The 21,373-nt window shown below is 38.9% G+C and overlaps 1 protein-coding gene across 4 annotated transcripts in view; it reads right to left on the reverse strand.

The window, feature by feature from the left end:
• dusp8a (dual specificity phosphatase 8a) overlaps positions 1-21,373 on the reverse strand; it is a 128,507-nt gene that overhangs the window by 31,930 nt on the left and 75,204 nt on the right. For all 4 annotated transcript variants that reach the window (XM_057835701.1, XM_057835702.1, XM_057835704.1 and 1 more), the window contains exon 3: positions 11,392-11,530. In XM_057835701.1, coding sequence (XP_057691684.1) covers positions 11,392-11,530 — 139 coding nt within the window. The remainder of the gene's footprint in view (positions 1-11,391; positions 11,531-21,373) is intronic.

Raw genomic sequence — 21,373 nt, forward strand, 5'->3', positions numbered from 1 at the left:
TCAGTGTCACTTCCAATTGATTGGGGGCAATTCGGGGACATTTCCTCTATATATTTGGTCACTTCATGTTGATTTTGGGGCATTTCAGTTTCACTTTCCGTTGATACGTCGTCACTTCTTGTGGATTTGGAGGCGGGGGGTTAACTGGCACTTCCTGTTCATATTGGGGCATTTCCTGTTAATAAAGGGTCTCTTGGGTTGGAAAGCAATAGGAGTGAAGTTTTCCCCCTTTAAAAATGAATGGGAAATTTTCCCCACTAAGAATGAATGGGGATGTTTTTGGCAAAGTTTGGCCCTACTGCACGTTTTTAGCATAAAGTGACGAACTTTTTTTTTCCTATTTATGTATATATGATGTCATTTGCATTTTGATATTTCATTATTATTTTTTGGTCCAAAAAGCCATGAGAATTTCGGTCGTTTGAACTGTCGATGGGTCAAACACTTTTACCTGAAGAAAAGTTATATAAGAAAAAGATATATAGATGGTAGCTTTTACATGGCATGCTAATGCTACCATCAATAAATAATGCTACCAGTATTACAAACATCATTATTTTGGTTTTAGAAATGAACCGTATTCGGAAGCAAGCATGCTAAATCTGTTAACGAAAGATGTCATGTTTTCATTAAAAATATTTGCCTTTGCAAAACAGGTGATGTAACATTGACGCCATCCTAATGACTCATAGAGTTTGCAGCTCGGCGCGGGTCATAAATGATAACAATCGCAGATAGAATCCATTACGGCAGCAGTCAGTCATTCCGCGCGTTGCTGAAGCTTTGATCACGCGTGCGTATGTCGGTTCCAGAGTCATGACATCACTCCGCCGGCCGGCCTCAAAAGAACAATAGAGGAAGTATGACGCCACTCGGGCCGGGGAAAGCGGGCGAGAGTTAGGAGCATAGCCGACGCCCCGGCGGCTAAAGGTCCGAGCTCGTATTTTGGCAAATCTGACAGCTAGTAAATGTCCAATCCGTTTGAAGTGATAGGGATGGCAGCGAATGAACGAATCGGAAGTCTATGGCGGTCAGTGGCAGCCAATGCCAAGCAACGAGTTCGTTCTGAGGCATTTCACCTCATTTCCAATTGATTTTGAGCCACTTCCTATTGATTTTGGGTCATTTACAGGTCATTTCCTGTTCATTTTGGGTTACTGAAAAGGAAGTAGCTCAAGGACGTCCCCAAAGTGACTCAAAATGAACAAGAACTGACCTGCAAATGCCCGAAAATGAACAGGAAGTGACCTGTAAGATCCCTAAAATCAACAGGAAGTGGCTAATAAAATGGCCTAAAAGGGACAGGTGGTGCCCAAAAATGGAATTGACTCGAGAATATCCCAAAATAAATAGGAAGTAACACAAAATCAACATGAAGTGACACATAAATGCCCTAAAAGGCACAGGTGGTGCCCAAAATTGGAATTGACTCGAGAATATCCCAAAATAAATAGGAGGTGACTCAAAATAAACAGGAGTGGCCTGAAAAAACACAGGAAGTGACACATAAATGCCCTAAAAGGTACAGGAAGTCCCCAAAAATCAATATAAAACGGTGTGAAATGCCCAAAATTAACTGTTTAGTACATTTTGGGGCATTTCAGGTCCACTTCCTGTTGATTTTGGGGGCATTTACAGGTCACTTCCTGTTGATTTTGAGTCATTGAAAAGGAAGTGACTCAAGAATGAATAGAAAGTGGCTCAAAATCAACAGGAAGTAAGATGTAAATGCCCTAAAATGAACAGGAAGTGACCCGTAACTGCGCAAAATGTTCTATTTTAGAGCATTTCGGGTCATTTTGGTCACTTTGCCGATTTTGGAACATTTGTACGTCACTTCCTGTTGATACTGGAGCATTTGTGGGCCACTACCTGTTGATTCTGTGACATTTATAAGTCACTTCCTGTTGATTTTGGGTCACTGAAAAGGAAGTGACTCAAGAATGAATAAGAAGTGGCTCAAAATCAACAGGAAGTTAGATGTAAATGCCCTGAAATGAACAGGAAGTGACCTGTAACTGCGCAAAATGTTTCATTTTAGAGCATTTCGGGTCATTTTGTTCACTTTGCTGATTTTGGAACATTTGTACGTCACTTCCTGTTGATACTGGAGCATTTATGGGTCACTACCTGTTGATTTTCAGTCACTTCCTGTTGATTTTGGGACATTTATAAGTCACTTCCTGTTGATTTTGGGCCACTGAAAAGGAAGTGACTCAAGAATGAATAGAAAGTGGCTCAAAATCAACAGGAAGTAAGATGTAAATGCCCTAAAATGAACAGGAAGTGACCCGTAACTGCACAAAATGTTCTATTTTAGAGCATTTCGGGTCATTTTGGTCACTTTGCCGATTTTGGAACATTTGTACGTCACTTCCTGTTGATACTGGAGCATTTGTGGGCCACTACCTGTTGATTCTGTGACATTTATAAGTCACTTCCTGTTGATTTTGGGTCACTGAAAAGGAAGTGACTCAATCGGGTCATTTTGTTCACTTTGCTGATTTTGGAACATTTGTACGTCACTTCCTGTTGATACTGGAGCATTTATGGGTCACTACCTGTTGATTTTCAGTCACTTCCTGTTGATTTTGGGACATTTATAAGTCACTTCCTGTTGATTTTGGGCCACTGAAAAGGAAGTGACTCAAGAATGAATAGAAAGTGGCTCAAAATCAACAGGAAGTAAGATGTAAATGCCCTAAAATGAACAGGAAGTGACCCGTAACTGCGCAAAGAGTTCATTTTAGAGCATTTCAGGTCATTTTTTCCACTTTGTTGAATGTGGACATTTCTAGGTCACTTCCCGTTGATTCTGAAGAATTTATGGGTCACTACCTGTTGATTTTCAGTCACTACCTGTTGATTTTGGGACATTTATAAGTCACTTCCTGTTGATTTTGGGTCATTGAAAAGGAAGTGACTCAAGAATGAATAGGAAGTGGCTCAAAATCAACAGGAAGTAAGATGTGAACAGGAAGTGACCTGTAACTGGGCAAAATGTTCATTTTGGTCACCTTGCCGATTTTGGAACATTTGTAGGTCACTTCCTGTTGATACTGGAGCATTTGTGGGTCACTACCTGTTGATTTTCAGTCACTTCCTGTTGATTTTGGGACATTGAAAAGGAAGTGACTCAAGAGTGAATAGGAAGTGGCTCAAAATCAACAGGAAGTAAGATGTAAATGCCCTGAAATGAACAGGAAGTGACCCGTAACTGCGCAAAATGTTCCATTTTTAGAGTGTTTCGGGTCATTTTGGTCACTTTACCGATTTTGGAACATTTGTAGGTCACTTCCTGTTGATACTGGAGCATTTGTGGGTCACTACCTGTTGATTGTGGGGCATTTACAGGACACTTTCTGTTGATTTTGGGTCACTGAAAAGAAGGTGACTAAAAAAAGACTCAAAATCAACAGAAAGTGACCTGTAAATGCCCTAAAATGAACAGGAAGTGACATAACTGCGCAATGAGCTCATTTCAGGGCATTTCAGGTCGTTTTGTTCACTCCCTGATGATTCCGGGGCTCTTCTAGGTCAATTCCTGTTGATTTCCCGTGACGTCCAGTTGATGTGGGGGAATTTTTAGGTTGCTTCCTGTTGATTTTGGTGCATTTGTGGGTCAATTCCTGTTGATTTTGGGTTCCTGGAATGGAAGAATGTCCCCAAATGAATAGCAAGTGACTCAAATTCAACAGGAAATCACCTGTAAATGCCCTAAAATCAACAGGAAGTGACCCTGTTAATGCTAGCGACGAATGCTCTGGTTTGGAATTTGCTCTCCCACTCGCACCCCTATTTGCATTAGTGCACGCTTTCCAATTGGGTGACTGCGAAAGTGTGCGTGGGACTTGCGAGTGATGAAGAAGATCACGTCATGGTGGAAACATTTGGCAAAGTCCGACTTTAAAACACATACAGATGAGTAGAACAGCGATGGCTTTGGTCCTCCCTTTTTGTTTTGTTTTTTCAAGGGAAAATGACATCAAGCGCATCATGTGTGTTGGCAGCACGACTCTATTACGTCGAGCGGCGCCGAATGAGTTAACCTCCCCGTTTTGGCACCGATCAACGATTTGATTGAGCGGGAGCCAGCGGGGCCATTAAGAGGTGAGCTCACCTTCCCCGGAGATCCCCGACCTCCTTCTCAACGACCCCGGCTTCCTCCTCGCTCCCGTTTGACGACGCTGAGAACAGAGCGCTATTTTTAGGCCCAGACTCCTGCGGTCGTCACATCTGGCGCCGGCGGCCTCATCGCTCGGCTACGCTAACGCGCGAAGGTCAAAAAGCTAACCGTGACATCACCGCCACCGCCTCAAAAAGGGGTTACGGAGGGCCGTCTCTTGAATTTCTTCGTACGGGACGGAAGAAGCAGTGTTGAACTGGCGGAGTTTAATTACGTTTTACTCACGATTTTTCTGTACATTGAATTTTTCTTCTTGTACGTTTGCTGTTCTTTACAAGTTTGAATGATTGTATAACATTGCTTGAGTTTTTTTATTTTGCTCCAAAAGGCACAAAAACACAAACATCAAATATAACTAAAAAAATATGACAAAAACCGTAAATTGAAGCGGCCGTTCTGCCACGTTTGCTGTTTTGAATGTTTAGTAGCAGCAACTGTCGACGTCCAAGTGACATGTGCGAGCGCCGACGTCATCAGTATTATTATTTATCATTTATTTTTTAACTTGTTCAGCTGCTTGGACGGGACAATGTATTTTTAAAGCGCCACATGGGAGTTTGCTGTACTTCCTTTGAAGTTCTTGAAATTATGTTGTAAATTCAGATTTATGAATCTGGTTTTTTTTTCATTATTAATACTATAGGTTGACCAATATGAGATTTCCAAAGGCCAATGCCAATACAGATTGAATGAATGATGAACTGAAATTTTTTATTCTTTTTTTTTAATTATTATTTTTTTTATTAAGCACGATCATTATGAAAGGAAACACTCGTTATATAAATGTAGATTTGGATTCAGTTTTTCTTCTGCTACTTCCTATTGTAACACCGGCCACTAGGTGGTGCGAAGTTCCCCGGATTTGAGGGGAAGTGACCCAGAAGTGCCCCAGATTCGACAGGAAGTTCCCCAGATTCGATGGGAAGTGACCCAGACGTGCCCCAGAATCAACAGGAAGTGCCCCGGATTCGGCAGGACCCACATGTGCCCCAGAATCAATAAGAATTGACCCAGAAGAACCCCAGAATCGACGGGAAGTAACCCAGAAGTACCCCAAAATCGACAGGAAGTGACCTATAAACAACTGTACAGTATAATAATAATAATATAGTACAACATTCCTCAAAATCAACAGGACTTTTTAATTATATACTGGATAAAATAATAAAAATATAGTATAATATTCCTCAAAATTAAGGAGAAGTGCCACAGAATTAACAGGAAGTGACCTCGAAATGTCCCTAAATCAGCAAGAAGTGACCTAAAATTCCCCCCAAATCAACAGGAAGTGACCTACAATCATCACAAAATCAATAGGAAGTGACCCAGAGGTCCCCCTGAATCAACAGGAAGTGACTTATAAATTATATACTGGATAATATAATAAAAATATTGTATAACATTCCTCAAAATCAAGATGAAGTGACCCAGAATCAACAGGAAGTGACCTTGAAATGTCCCTAAATCACCTACTATTGTCTGGGATAAAAGAAAAAAATTGACTAATCTATGAATGTAGGCCAAATGAACTCAATACAAGTATGTCCCTAAATCATCAAGGAGTCACCTAAAATTACCCCAAAATCATCAGGAAGCGACCTATAAATGATATACTGTATAATATAATATATATAATAGACTATAATATTCCTCAAAATCAACAGGATGTGACCCATAAATGCCTCAATGTCATAAAAATACAGTATAGTATTCCTCAAAATTAAGAAGTGCCACAGAATTAACAGGAAGTGACCTCGAAATGTCCCTAAATCAGCAAGAAGTGACCTACAATCATCCCAAAATCCATAGGAAGTGACCCAGAAGTGCCCCTAAATCAACAGGAAGTGGCCCATAAAAGCCTCAATGTCAACAGGAAGTGACCCAGAAGTGCCCCTGAATCAACAGGAAGTGGCCCATAAAAGCCTCAAAGTCAACAGGAAGCGACCCAGAAGTGCCCCTGAATCAACAGGAAGTGACCCAGAAGTGCACCAAAAATCAACAGGAAGTGACCCATAGATGCCTGAAAGTCAACAGAAAGTGCCACAAAAATCACAGATGATGACCCAGAAGTATGCCAAAAATCAACAGGAAGTAAATGCCTCAAAGTCAACAGGAAGTGCGCCATAAACGCCTCAAAATCAACAGGAAGTGACTCAGAAGTACCCTTGAATCCAAACGAAGTGACCCACAAGTGCCCCAAAAATCAACAGGGGACCCAGAAGTACACCAAAAATCAAGGAAGTGACCCATAAATGCCCCAACGTCAACAAAAGTTACCCATAAATGCCTCAATGTCAACAGGAAGTGACCCAGAAGTGCCCCTGAATCAACAGGAAGTGACCCAGAAGTGCACCAAAAATCAACAGAATGTGACCCAGAAGTGCACCAAAAATCAACAGGAAGTGACCCATAGATGCCTCAAAGTCAACAGGAAGTGCCACAAAAATCACAGGAGGTGACCCAGAAGTATGCCAAAAATCAACAGGAAGTAAATGCCTCAAAGTCAACAGGAAGTGACCCAGAAGTACCCTTGAATCCAAAGGAAGTGACCCACAAGTGCCCCAAAAATCAACAGAAGGTGACCCAGAAGTACACCAAAAATCAAGGAAATGCCCCAACGTCAACAAAAGTGACCCATAAATAACTCAATGTCAACTGGAAGTGCCCCTGAATCAACAGGAAATGACCCAGAAGTTCCTCAAAATCAACATAAGGTGACCCAGAAGTACACCAAAAATCAACAAGACGTGACCCATAAATGCCTCAAAATCAACAGGAAGTCACCTATAAATGATATACTGTATCAATTGACACCATTTTTAACCATTTTGAATCAAAATGGGGGGGCTGGTTGACCTCAGATAGACCTAGAAAAGAATTGTAAATATCTCAACCGCGATTGGCTGGCAACCAATTCAGGGTGTACCCCACCTACTGTCCCTTCCGTTAGAGCTTTTCAGATTGCCAGACACTTCTCAGCCACCGTACCCACCCCTAGCCAACAGTAGTGAATGAAAAAAAAAAAAGGGAGAAAAAAGGTCCTATATTTGTTACAATTTTTATGACCAAAAAATGTCCTTACACCGGCTCAAAGACTTCAAACCTATTGACCTGACACTTCGTCATTCTTTGCGTAACCTTGCCTTACCATAGGAGGCTGAGCTTCAGTTAGTAATAGCCGAAGAGGGCACACGCTTATGTCGGATTTAAGCTTGGATTTTTGAAGTACTAAAGCTGTACTGCATACAACCAGGAAGGATTGTCTCAGAAGTGATTTATTCAAGGATTCAAGGTCATTATTATACTTTTTCGTACCATTCGTGCATTTTTAAACGTTGTGAAAAAAAAAAAATCAATGGGAGAAATCAGCCGCTACGGCATTGGCATCATAGTTGCCCATATTTACGTAAAATAAACGCTAACTGCAAGTATTTTTGTTTTTTTTGCTTTTAACTAGGGTTGTCAAATTATCGCATTAACGGGCGGTAATTAATTTTTAAAAATTAATCACGTTAAAATATTTGACGCAATTAACGCACAAGCCCCGCTCAAACAGATCAAAATGACAGCAGTGTAATGTCCGTTTGTTACTTGTTTTTTGGTGTTTTGGCGCCCTCTGCTGGCGCTTGGGTCCAAATGATTTTATGGGTTTAAGCACAATGAGAGAGCATGGTGTAATTATTGACATCAACAATGGCGAGCTACCCGTTTATTTTTTTGATTGAAATTTTACAAATTTTAATAAAACAAAAACATTAAGAGGGGTTTTAATATAAAATTTCTATAACTTGTACTAACATTTATCTTTTAGAACTACAAGTCTTTCTATCCATGGATCGCTTTAAGAGAATGTTCATAATGTTAATGTTGACTTATTGTTATAATAAACTAATACAGTACTTATGTACCGTATGTTGAATGTATATATTCGTCTTGTGTCTTATCTTTCCATTCCAACAATAATTGACAGAAAAATATGGCATATTTTATAGATGGTTTGAATTGCGATGAATTACGATTAACTCATTTTTAAGCTGTAATTAACTCGATTAAAAATTTTAATTGTTTGACAGCCCTACTTTTAACCAACAATTGAGACTGTTTTACATCCATATCTATGAAGAATTCGGGCATTTAAGCATTTATTCACAAGAAATTTCACCAGAAAAGCTCTGTTTACGTCAGGCGGCCGCTAGCCCCATTCGCAAACAGGGTAGCATTGTACTTGGACATATTTATGTAAAATAAACGCTAACTGCATGTTTTTTTTTTTAGCTTTTAACCAAGAATCGAGACTGTTTTACGTCCATATCCATGAAGAATTCGGGGTTTTAAGCATTTATTCACAAGAAATTTCACCAGAAAAGCTCTGTTTACGTCAGGCGGCCGCTAGCCCCATTTGCTAACAGGGTAGCATTGTACTTGGACATATTTACGTAAAATAAACGCTAATTGCACGTTTTTTTTTTTGCTTTAACCAAGAATTGAGACTGTTTTACGTCCATATCCATGAAGAATTCAGGGTTTTAAGCATTAATTCACAAGAAATTTCACCAGAAAGGCGGCCGCTAGCCTCATTCACTACAACTATATTAACTACCGTAAAATCCGGACTATAAGCCGCTACTTTTTCCCCCTCCCTCAGTATCCTGCGGCTTATAGTCCAGCGCGGCTTATTTGTTGATTTATTTGGGTTAATAGGTAACACTTTATTTGAGAGCGGTGTCATAAGACCGTCATAATTATAACACTATCAAGAGCATTAATGAATGCTTATGACAGATGTCATCGTCGTCCGGCAAACTATGTCACTAACTCCATTTATGTCCTGCTCGGATCTTTTAAATCTATTCAAAAGTGAGATAATTTGCAGATGACACAAAATGACATCTGTCATAAGGATTCATTAATGCTCATGGCAGTGTCATGTCATAATTATGATAGTCTTATGGCACGACTGTCAAATAAAATGTGACCAAATATCATAACTAGCAATTAATAAAACAACTGGAACAGCAACTGAAGAAATAATTGGCAAATAACATGAATTTTGATTGTTATTTACATTAGTAGCGCTGCAATGCATGCTAGGAGGCATGTTGGACAACCACAGTGTTGACGGCAGGTGGCAGCAGAGGTTGACCGTCTCTCCAAGGGAGCAGCGATGTCCAAATGAAGCTTCTTGAAGCAATGGTGGTTCATTTGGTCTTATGACCATCATAAAATGCATTATTATTATTATTATTATGACATGACACTATCATGGGCATTACTGAATGCTTATGACAGTTGTCATTAAGTGTCATCCGGCAAACTATGTCACTATCTCCATTTATGTTCAGCTCGGATCTTTTACATCCATTGAAAAGTGAGATAATTTGCCGGATAACACTAAATGACATCTGGTATAAGCATTCAATAATTGTCATAACAGTGTCATGTCATAATTATGATTGTCTTATGACAGTTTTATGGGGCCACTTTCAAATAAAGAGTACCAAATACCATCTCTAGCAGTAAATGAAACTGAAACAGTAACTGAATAAATAATTTGCAGTGAACATGAATGTTGATTGTTATTTACATCTGTAGTGCTGCATTGCATGCTAGGAGGCATGTTGGACGACAACAGTGTTGACAGCAGTGATGGGCAAATGAAGCTTCTCAAAGCAATGAAGCTTTTCAGCCCATTGGTTCAAAGCTTCATGGTGGTTCATTTGGTCTTATGACAGTCTTACGATGCCGTTGTCAAATAAAGTGTTACCGGTTACTATCTTTTGGTGTAAATATTCCATAATACAGTGAAGAGTGCTGTGGCTTATAGTCCAGTGCGGCTTATCTGTGAACAAATGCTGTTTTTGTGTCAAATTTGGTGGGTGCGGCTTATAGCCAGGTGCGCCTTATAGTCCAAAAATTATGGTATACAACTGTATAATGACAATAAAGGCCTATTCTATTCTCTAACAAGTTGTGATTGCATACAGAATTTATTAATAATCCATTTATAAATGATCTATAATTGAATCTGCATATTTTCCTCAAGTATTAAGTTTCTGATGTGAAAATGGAGTGATTTATTAGCTGTTGAAAAACATTTAAGTTTGGCAAAAACTTCTATGATATTTTAAATATTGCTATTGATCCTGAAAATATAGGTGAATATCTCTGCATTTGGTGATTTTTGTGCATCTAGTGTAAAACCTGAGAGTTTTAAAGCTATTTACCTATATAAAAAATAATTGGGATTTTATAAAAGAACCACTTTGAATTTTTTGATGCTGCTCCTCATGGAGACTCGGAAATGGCTAAGTTTGGTGTCTGTTTTGGTTTTAGGTCGGTAGCAGCTTTGGTTTTGACAATATTTGAAGTTTTTGAAAATAGGCCCCCTACGTTGTGACCCTGCGCCCTGTCAATATATTATGAAGTCTATTCGCGGGCCACGCAAAATGATCTGGCTTGCCGGATCTGGGCCCCCAGGCCTGGAGTTTGATGTCTTGCTGCCCAGCCTCAAGGACCACACACACCCAGACGCGCAGAGCGTCCAACCAAAACGAGTGCTATTACCTCACCTCCTACATAGCTGGCCTTTTGTTGGCTCTCCGGCATTGCATTGCCTCACTCTACTTCATATGCACATATTGAATGCGGAGGGAGCTCCTTGTGTAGCTCATTGTAATGCTTGAAGGGCCGCATTGAGAGGCGGCGGCCGCCATGACCTCACCTCTTCTTCTTTGATGCGTTCCCCGGGCGGGGGGGGGGGCGCCCCGTTGTATAACTCGAGTGACCTTTGTACCCGTCACGCCCAAACCTGATGTCACGTCCCGAGACGACGGCGGCGGCGAGGAGAAGAAAGAGTGAGCGCTTTCATCTGCTAATAGCCTTGGCCATTATGTCATCGCTAGCTTTTCCAAGTGTTTGTTCTCCCTTGTTTACGCTTCAGGCGTGGGAGAGAGACCCTGCCATGTTCCTACCTCAATTTTATTATTATTATTATTCATCTATTATTATCATCTGATTGTTATTTTCATGCACATTTGTTGTTCCATTTAAATTGAGGCAGGAGAGAGTTCAGTGACATCCTAAGCTAGCCCATCTGGCGGTCAATGTTCCTATGAACGTGCAACAGTAACAGTGACATCTACTGGCATAACTGCGTCACTACAGACAGCAAATGTGACAATGTAGTGTAGTTGGATTGTACGTACCGGTGAGCAAGGAGACTTTGTGGAAGGTTCCCTCCAATTTGCTCATGAGAATGTGCACAAAGCCGTCTTTGGCCAGATGAGCGGCTTCTTTGGAACTCTGGTCGTAAAGCACCACTTCCTGCTTCCTGCCTAGCTCCACCTGCAAAAGTCACAACATTTCTTCAGAGGTTGGATCAGTCAGGTGTGTAAGAATCAGCTTTTTTTTTTTGTTTTTTTAAAATGTTTTTATTTATTAATAAATATATATTTTGTTTAGAAATTGGCTATGAAGTCTGCAAATTAAAAAAAGCATATATATATATATATATATATATATGTGTTTGTATTTTTATATAATTATTATAAAAAAACAAGTCTGTACTTGAAAAAAAAATGATACTTTTGATTATTTTTAAAATATGTATTTTCAAAAAATATTTACTGATAGGCACTGAAGTCTGCATTTATTTTGGTTCAATATATTTTCTGGGTGGGGTATAAAAAAATAAAAACCGAAGCTTGTACTTTAAAAGTTCATTAAATATTACGATTATTATTATTATTATTATTATTCACATTTTTAAAAATAAAAAATAGACAAAACTTCTTTCCAGTGTTAAAATGTTTATATGTTTTGTTTTTATTATTTTTTAAAGTGTATACTTTTGATTTTTTTGTTGGTCTTAAAAATACATAAATATGAATATATATATCTTTTTAAATTTTTACAGTAGGGCACAGAAGTCTGTACTTTTTTTCTATATATTTCTGGGGGGGGGTTTAAAAAAATGAATAAAAACTGAAACCCATCCTTTAAAATTTCAATAAATATATCTTTTTTTTTTCAGTTGAAAAACACACAAAACTTAAGCTTTCCAGTGTTAAAATGTATATTTTTAATTATTATTATTCTTTAATGTATTACTTTTTTTTTTTAAGTATTATTTGTATTAGTCTTAAAAATATTGATATAATTTTTACAAAGGGCACTGAAATATCATTATTAATTATTAATTAATTAAAAAAAATGTTTTTTAAAAACATTTTTAAATTAAAAAATACACAAAAGCTTTCTGGTGTTAAAACGTATATTTAATTAAATTGTTTTTTATTTACTATTTTTCCATTTTTAAAAGTATACACTTTAGATTTTTTTTATTAGTCTTAAAAATATACGTTCTTTTTTTTTTGGGGGGGGGGGGGGTAAAAAAATAATAACTGAGGCCTGTACTTTAAAAGTCCCCCCCCCAACTTATTAGAAAAATACACATTAAAAATAATATATTTATAAAAATTATATATTTATTAAAAAAATAATTAAAAGGTACATTTTGTAACTTGTTATTCATACTTATATATTATACTTTAATTGTTGACTTATTCTTAATCCCAACCTTTTTTGGTATTGTATGTTCATATTTGCCAAATTGAATTTAATTATGTTAAATTGACCACCCATAGTCATTTTTATCATTTACTTTTTTCCCCAAATTATATTACATCTGCATAATATGATCATTTATGCATATTTTGATACCGTCATCTCTGGAGTATAAAACGCACACATTGTATTTTAAAGAAACCTATATATTTTTTAATATACTGTATTAGGCACACTGGACATTGAGCCGCAGGTGTATTATGGGATATTTACACCATGTTGCTCATGACTTTGTAAAAATCCATAAAGAGGATAATTCGAAACGCAAATGCTGTAAAACATTTTGTAAACAAGTGCATCAAAATAAACCGTTACGGCAGTCAATCTTGGCTTTAGTAATCAGAACATCTGCAAGTGTGAACACACGGATTTGCTTGGAAATCACAAATCTACTGTGTAGTCTTAGAATAGCTCATATTGGTAAAGCTGTATTGCAGCATTTTCATGTCAGCTTCACGCCGCGAGCGCGCGCAATCCGCGTCTTCCTCTGCCCGCCTCGTGTTGTCGGGCAGGCTTCGGTCACGTGACCGAGAGACAGGCGGCTCGGAATCGCTGCATCACTCGAGCAAAAGGAGAGTGGGTGACGGAGAAAAAAAAAAAAGCAGACTAGACCATAATACAAATACGTTTCAAAATAGACCAGGCTATCAAGGAATAGCTGCCAAAAATATGATTTGCTGCCATTGACATCAATGGATATCCAATCATGTTGATGCCCCAATCTTAAACTCATTGTTTGCCATTGACTGCCACAGATGTCCAATCCGTTTGATAACTTTAACATTTTTTAAAATAATAACTAGGGCTGTTAAAATGATCGCGTTATCGGGCGGTAATTAATCTTTTTAATTAATCACGTTAAAATATTTGACGCAATTAACGCACATGCCCCGCTCAAACAGATTAAAATAACAGCAGTGTCATTTCTACTTGTTACTTGTGTTTTTTGTCTCCCTCTGCTGGCGCTTGGGTGCGACTGATTTTATGCACCATGAGCATTGTGTAATTATTTACATCAACAATGGCGAGCTATTAGTTTATTTTCTGATTGAAAATTTTACAAATTTTATTAAAACGAAAACATTAAGAGGGGTTTTAAAGCAAAATTTCTATAACTTGTACTAACATTTATCTTAAGAACTACAAGACTTATATAAATATAATGTAATATATATATAATATATAATATAATTAGGGCTGTCAAAATTATCGCGTTAACGGGCGGTAATTAATTTTTTTAATCAATCACGTTAAAATATTCGACGCAATTAACGCACATGCCCCGCTCAAACAGATTAAAATGACCGCAGTGTCATGTCCACTTGTTACTTGTTTTTTGTACTCCCTCTGCTGGCGCTTGGGTGCGACTGATTTTATGCACCATGAGCATTGTGTAATTATTGACATCAACAATGGCGAGCTACTAGTTTATTTTCTGACTGAAAATTTTACAAATTTTATTAAAACGAAAACATAAGAGGGGTTTTAATGCAAAATTTCTATAACTTGTACTAACATTTATCTTAAGAACTACAAGACTTATATAATATAATATAATGTAATATATAATATACACTATAATTAGGGCTGTCAAAATTATCACGTTAACGGGTGGTAATTAATTTTTTTAATCAATCACGTTAAAATATTTGACGCAATTAATGCACATGCCCCACTCAAACAGATTAAAATGACAGCAGTGTGATGTCCACTTGTTACTTGGTTTTTGGTGTTTGGCGCCCTCTGCTGGCGCTCGAGTCCAACTAATTTTATGGCTTTCAGCATAATGAGTGAGCATTTTGTAATTATTGACATCAACAATGGCGAGCTATTTATTTTTTTGATGGAAATTTTTTACAAATTGTAATAAAACAAAAACATTAAGAGGGGATTCAATATAAAAATTCTATAACTTGTACTAACATTTATCTTTTAAGAACTACAAGACTTTCTATCCATGGATCGCTTTAACAGAACGTTAATGTTAATGCCATCTTGTTGATTTATTGTTATAATAAACAAATACAGTACTTATGCACAGTATGTTGACTGTATATATCCGTCTTGTCTTATCTTTCCATTCCAAGAATAATTTACGGCATATTTTATTGATGGTTTGAATTGCGATTAATTACGATTAAATAATTTTTAAGCTGTAATTAACTCGATTAAAAAATGTAATCGTTTGACAGCCCTACTTTTTAAATTTAAAACTTATAAATAAGCAAAATGAAATGTCATCAAACCCAATTTCCCATTTTTCAATACGATTGCCGTCCTGTCATGCTTCATCCTCATTTGTCATAAGTAGACGTCCAATCCTTTTGAAGTGAGGTACCAGCAGCGTGCGCACTTCTAAGAGTGAGACGTGATTATGTTTCTGCTAACATAGCAGCTGTAGCCTTGGCAGATTACCACACAGGTGATTTGAACCGGACAAGGTCAGCGCGCGGTCGCACTCGGGGCGACTCCCGTCCGCTCAAGTCAAACAGGGCTCTGATGACTCTCTTCGAATAAAATAGCAGATACAAATAAAGTTTGGTCCATTTTTTATTGGTTTCCACTCATTAGGGCCCGAGCACTCTCAGCGTGCGAGGCCCTATTGTTCTTCGAAGGATTATTATTAGGGCCCGAGCACTCTCAGCGTGCGAGGCCCTATTGTTCTTCGAAGGATTATTATTAGGGCCCGAGCACTCTCAGCGTGCGAGGCCCTATTGTTCTTCGAAGGATTATTAGGGCCCGAGCACTCTCAGCGTGCGAGGCCCTATTGTTCTTCGAAGGATTATTATTAGGGCCCGAGCACTAAGCGTGCGAAGGCCCTATTGTTTTGCAAAGGATTATTATTATTATTATTATTATTATTATTATTATTATTATTATTATTCTTCTTTTTTCAGGGCAAATGAAAATGGCCAATTTGGAGGCCTGAACATGCACGAAAAGTCACCAAAATTTGCACATACGTGCGGCTTTGCGTAAATTTCGATAATCTTGTGTCGTTTTGAAAAAATGTCAGAAAATGGCTCAGTGGCGCCCCCTTTACCCTTAAAATTTTCAAAAAGGCCTCTCCTCTCAGGTTTTCAACGTAGAGCAATGAAATTTGGGGAGTAGATACCTTATGCCTAACTGTTCAAAAAAGCCTCTTGCACCCATATTCCAAATCCAACAGGAAATCGGATATTTTGGATCAAATGTGAAATTTTTATCGGTTCACAGTTGGAGTTTACATTTGGAGGCCTGAAAATGCACGAAAACTCACCAAAATTTGCACATACATGCAACTTTACGTAAATTTTGATAATCTACAAAAAAATTTAACAAAATGGCTCAGTGGCGCCCCCTTGAAATTTTCAAAAAGGCCTTTCCTATTAGGTTTTTTCAACGTAGAACGATGAAATTTGGCGAGTCGATACATTGTGCAAAACTGCTCCAAAAAGTCTCTTGCACCCATATTCCAAACCCAACAGGAAGCCGGAAATTTTGGATCAAATGTGAAATTTTATCGATTTACATTTGAGACCTTGTCGCTGAAGAAAATAGTTGGATCGTCTTCAAAATTGGTCAGACTATTCAGGAGACATATGAGATCTTAAGTTTTCAAAATGGTGAGTTTTCACTCAAGGGTCTGACCTGGGCGTGGTCCCAAAGTCGGCCATTTTTGGGCAAAATACCAAATTCAGAAAATGATTAAAAACTCCGTGATACAACGTTCAATCTTTTTCATTTCTAGCATGTATATGAGATATCCCAGCCTGAACACGACTGCATTGAAATATTACCCATTAGGCCTGGCGCCCCCTAGTGGGAACAGGAAATGGCCTTCTTTACGAGACAGGCTCCTCCTCCAAGGGAAAAAAATCTATTGACCTCAAACCTGTTTCAGGGGAGCCTCAAGACATGTGTTCAGGTCCCTGATGAAAAATATTGAGGTTTCGTTGAAGCGGAGAGGTCCAAACTGGAAGTGAAAATGACCGTCAACAATTTGTCTCGCCAAAAATTTTGAACAGTCATAACTCGGCAGATATGCAACATATCTGCGCCAAACTTTCCGTGTTTGTTGAGAGTCATACCCTGAAGGTTCTTGTAGGGGTCATTTGCATCAACTCTACAGTGCCAACTAGTGGCGACAGAAAGAAGTTTTAAAAAAGGCCTTTCCTATTGGGTTTTTTCAACATAGAGCAAGGAAATTTGGGGAGTAGATACATTATGCAAAACTGCTCCAAAAAGTCTCTTGCACCCATATTCCAAATCCAACAGGAAATCGGGTATTTTGGATCGAATGTGAAATTTTCATGGGTTCACAGTAAGAGTTTACATTTGGAGGCTTGAATATGCATAAAAACTCACCAAAATTTGCACATACATGCGGCTTTGGATAACGTTCGATAATCTTGCAACGTTACGAAACAATTTAACAAAATGGCTCAGTGGCGCCCCCTTGAAATTTTCAAAAAGGCCTCTCCATTTAGGTTTTTCTAACATAGAGTGATGAAATTTGGAGAGTCAAAACTTTGTGCAAAACTGCTCCAAAAAGTCTCTTGCACACACATTCCAAATCCTAAAGGAAATCGGGTATTTTGGATTGAATGTGAACTTTTTATCGATTTACAGTGTGCACATTTTACACCTTGGCACCTAGGGAATTAGTTTGATCATTCTCAAAATTGGTGAGACTGTTCATGAGGCATATGAAATCTTAAGTTATAAAAATGGTGTGTTTTCATTCACGGGCCTGACCTGGGCGGGGCGCCAAATTCTTCCATTTTTTCGCCAAAACACCGAATTCGGAAAATGACTGATAACTCCCTCATACAACGTTCAATCTATTTTAAATCTGGCATGTGTGTGAGGTATACCAGCCTGAGCAGGACTGGATTGAAAATTTACCATTTGTGCCTGGCGCCTCCTAGTGGGAACAGGAAATGCCCTTTTTTACAGGACACACTCCTCCTCTAAAGGGAAAAAATCAATCTACCTCAAACCTGCATAAGGGAAACCTTAAGACCTGTCTTCAGGTGCCTGATGAAAAATATTGAAGTTTCGTTGAAGCGGAGGGGTCCAAACAGGAAAGTGAAAATGACTGTCAACAATTTTTCTCTCCAAAAACTTTGAACAGTCATAACTCGGCAGATATACAAGATATCTGCGCCAAACTTCCCGTGCTTGTTGAGAGTCATACCCTGAAGGGCCTTGTAGGGGTCATTTGCATCAACCCTACAGCGCCAACTAGTGGCGATAGAAAGTCACTCGTTTTTCCAAAACATGTCCAGTTCTTTTCATGTTGGTCATTGTAGTTTCAAGACCTATTAAAATACTTTTTTACGGCCCATGTCCACGTGTCTCTGTCTGTTGCCGTGACGACCCTTTGTTCGCCATTTAAAGGAAATATATTTTTTTCAGAGACTCAGGGAGCTTATAGAGCCACAATAGTTGGCACACTTGGTCGAATTGGCCCAGTTAGAAGATTAATTTGGTTTTGAATAAGGGCTTGGCTGCACAGCTCAGTAGTGGCTCCTTTTTTGTAGTACTCTCTCCAATAGGGGTTTTTATCTCTTGGGTGTGGGAATGTAAAGAGGCGACTTTCGAGCTTGTTAGGTTCTAATGAGATGATTAGAGAGGAGGATCTGCCACCACCCTGACCTGCACACAGTCCGAGTTGCGTGACGTCCGAGTTGCGCTAGATTGCGAGGGCCCGTTCAGTCCTGCTTGCAGGCCTAGTTAGGGCCCGAGCACTCTCAGCGTGCGAGGCCCTATTGTTCTTCGAAGGATTATTATTAGGGCCCGAGCACTAGGCGTGCGAAGGCCCTATTGTTTTGCAAAGGATTATTATTATTATTCTTCTTTTTTCATGGCAAATGAAAATGGCCAATTTGGAGGCCTGAACATGCACGAAAAGTCACCAAAATTTGCACATACGTGCGGCTTCGCGTAAATTTCGATAATCTTGCGTCGTTTTGAAAAAATGTCAAAAAATGGCTCAGTGGCGCCCCCTTGACCCTTAAAATTTTCAAGAAGGCCTCTCCTCTCAGGTTTTCAACGTAGAGCAATGAAATTTGGGGAGTAGATACCTTATGCCTAACTGTTCAAAAAAGCCTCTTGCACCCATATTCTAAATCCAACAGGAAATCGGATATTTTGGATCAAATGTGAAATTTTTATCGGTTCACAGTTGGAGTTTACATTTGGAGGCCTGAACATGCACGAAAACTCACCAAAATTTGCACATACATGCAACTTTGCGTAAGTTTTGATAATCTACAAAAAAATTTAACAAAATCGCTCAGTGGCGCCCCCTTGAAATTTTCAAAAAGGCCTCTCCTATTAGGTTTTTTCAACGTAGAACAATGAAATTTGGCGAGTCGATACATTGTGCAAAACTGCTCCAAAAAGTCTCTTGCACCCATATTCCAAACCCAACAGGAAGCCGGAAATTTTGGATCAAATGTGAAATTTTATCGATTTACATTTGAGACCTTGTCGCTGAAGAAAATAGTTGGATCGTCTTCAAAATTGGTCAGACTATTCAGGAGACATATGAGATCTTAAGTTTTCAAAATGGTGAGTTTTCACTCAAGGGTCTGACCTGGGCGTGGTCCCAAAGTCGGCCATTTTTGGGCAAAATACCAAATTCAGATAGTGATTAAAAACTCCGTGATACAACGTTCAATCTTTTTCATTTCTAGCATGTATATGAGATATCGAAGCCTGAACACGACTGCATTGAAATATTACCCATTAGGCCTGGCGCCCCCTAGTGGGAACAGGAAATGGCCTTCTTTACGAGACAGGCTCCTCCTCCAAGGGAAAAAAATCTATTGACCTCAAACCTGTTTCAGGGGAGCCTCAAGACATGTGTTCAGGTGCCTGATGAAAAATATTGAGGTTTCGTTGAAGCGGAGAGGTCCAAACTGGAAGTGAAAATGACCGTCAACAATTTGTCTCGCCAAAAACTTTGAACAGTCATAACTCGGCAGATATGCAACATATCTGCGCCAAAATTTCCGTGTTTGTTGAGAGTCATACCCTGAAGGTTCTTGTAGGGGTCATTTGCATCAACTCTACAGTGCCAACTAGTGGCGACAGAAAGAAGTTTTTAAAAAGGCCTTTCTTATTGGGTTTTTTCAACATAGAGCAAGGCAATTTGGGGAGTAGATACCTTATGCAAAACTGCTCCAAAAAGTCTCTTGCACCCATATTCCAAATCCAACAGGAAATCGGGTATTTTGGGTCGAATGTGAAATTTTCATGGGTTCACAATAAGAGTTTACATTTGGAGGCTTGAATATGCATAAAAACTCACCAAAATTTGCACATACATGCGGCTTTGGATAACGTTCGATAATCTTGCAACGTTACGAAAAAATTTAACAAAATGGCTCAGTGGAACCCCCTTGAAATTTTCAAAAAGGCCTCTCCATTTAGGTTTTTCTAACATAGACTGATGAAATTTGGAGAGTCAAAACTTTGTGCAAAACTGCTCCAAAAAGTCTCTTGCACACACATTCCAAATCCTACAGGAAATCGGGTATTTTGGATTGAATGTGAACTTTTTATCGATTTACAGTGTGCACATTTTACACCTTGGCACCTAGGGAATTAGTTTGATCATTCTCAAAATTGGCGAGACTGTTCATGAGGCATATGAAATCTTAAGTTATAAAAATGGTGTGTTTTCATTCACGGGCCTGACCTGGGCGGGGCGCCAAATTCTTCCATTTTTTCGCCAAAACACCGAATTCGGAAAATGACTGATAACACCCTCATACAATGTTAAATCTATTTTAAATCTGGCATGTGTGTGAGGTATACCAGCCTGAGCAGGACTGGATTGAAAATTTACCATTTGTGCCTGGCGCCTCCTACTGGGAACAGGAAATGCCCTTTTTTACGGGACACACTCCTTCTCTAAAGGGAAAAAATCAATCTACCTCAAACCTGCATAAGGGAAGCCTTAAGACCTGTCTTCAGGTGCCTGATGAAAAATACTGAAGTTTCGTTGAAGCGGAGGGGTCCAAACAGGAAAGTGAAAATGACTGTCAACAATTTTTCTCTCCAAAAACTTTGAACAGTCATAACTCGGCAGATATACAACATATCTGCGCCAAACCTCCCATTCTTGTTGAGAGTCATAACCTGAAGGGCCTTGTAGGGGTCATTTGCATCAACCCTACAGCGCCAACTAGTGGCGATAGAACGTCACTCGTTTTTCCAAAACATGTCCAGTTCTTTTCATGTTGGTCATTGTAGTTTCAAGACCTATTAAAATACTTTTTTACGGCCCATGTCCACGTGTCTCTGTCTGTTGCCGTGACGACCCTTTGTTCGCCATTTAAAGGAAATATTTTTTTTCAGAGACTCAGGCAGCTTATAGAGCCACAATATTTGGCACACTTGGTCGAATTGGCCCAGTTAGAATATTAATTTTAGTTTTGAATAAGGGCTTGGCTGCACAGCTCAGTAGTGGCTCCTTTTTTGTAGTACTCTCTCCAATAGGGGTTTTTATCTCTTGGGTGTGGGAATGTAAATAGGCGACTTTCGAGCATGTTAGGTTCTAATGAGATG

The sequence above is a fragment of the Corythoichthys intestinalis genome, chromosome 5, assembly GCF_030265065.1.
Source record: "Corythoichthys intestinalis isolate RoL2023-P3 chromosome 5, ASM3026506v1, whole genome shotgun sequence".
NCBI lineage: Eukaryota > Metazoa > Chordata > Actinopteri > Syngnathiformes > Syngnathidae > Corythoichthys > Corythoichthys intestinalis.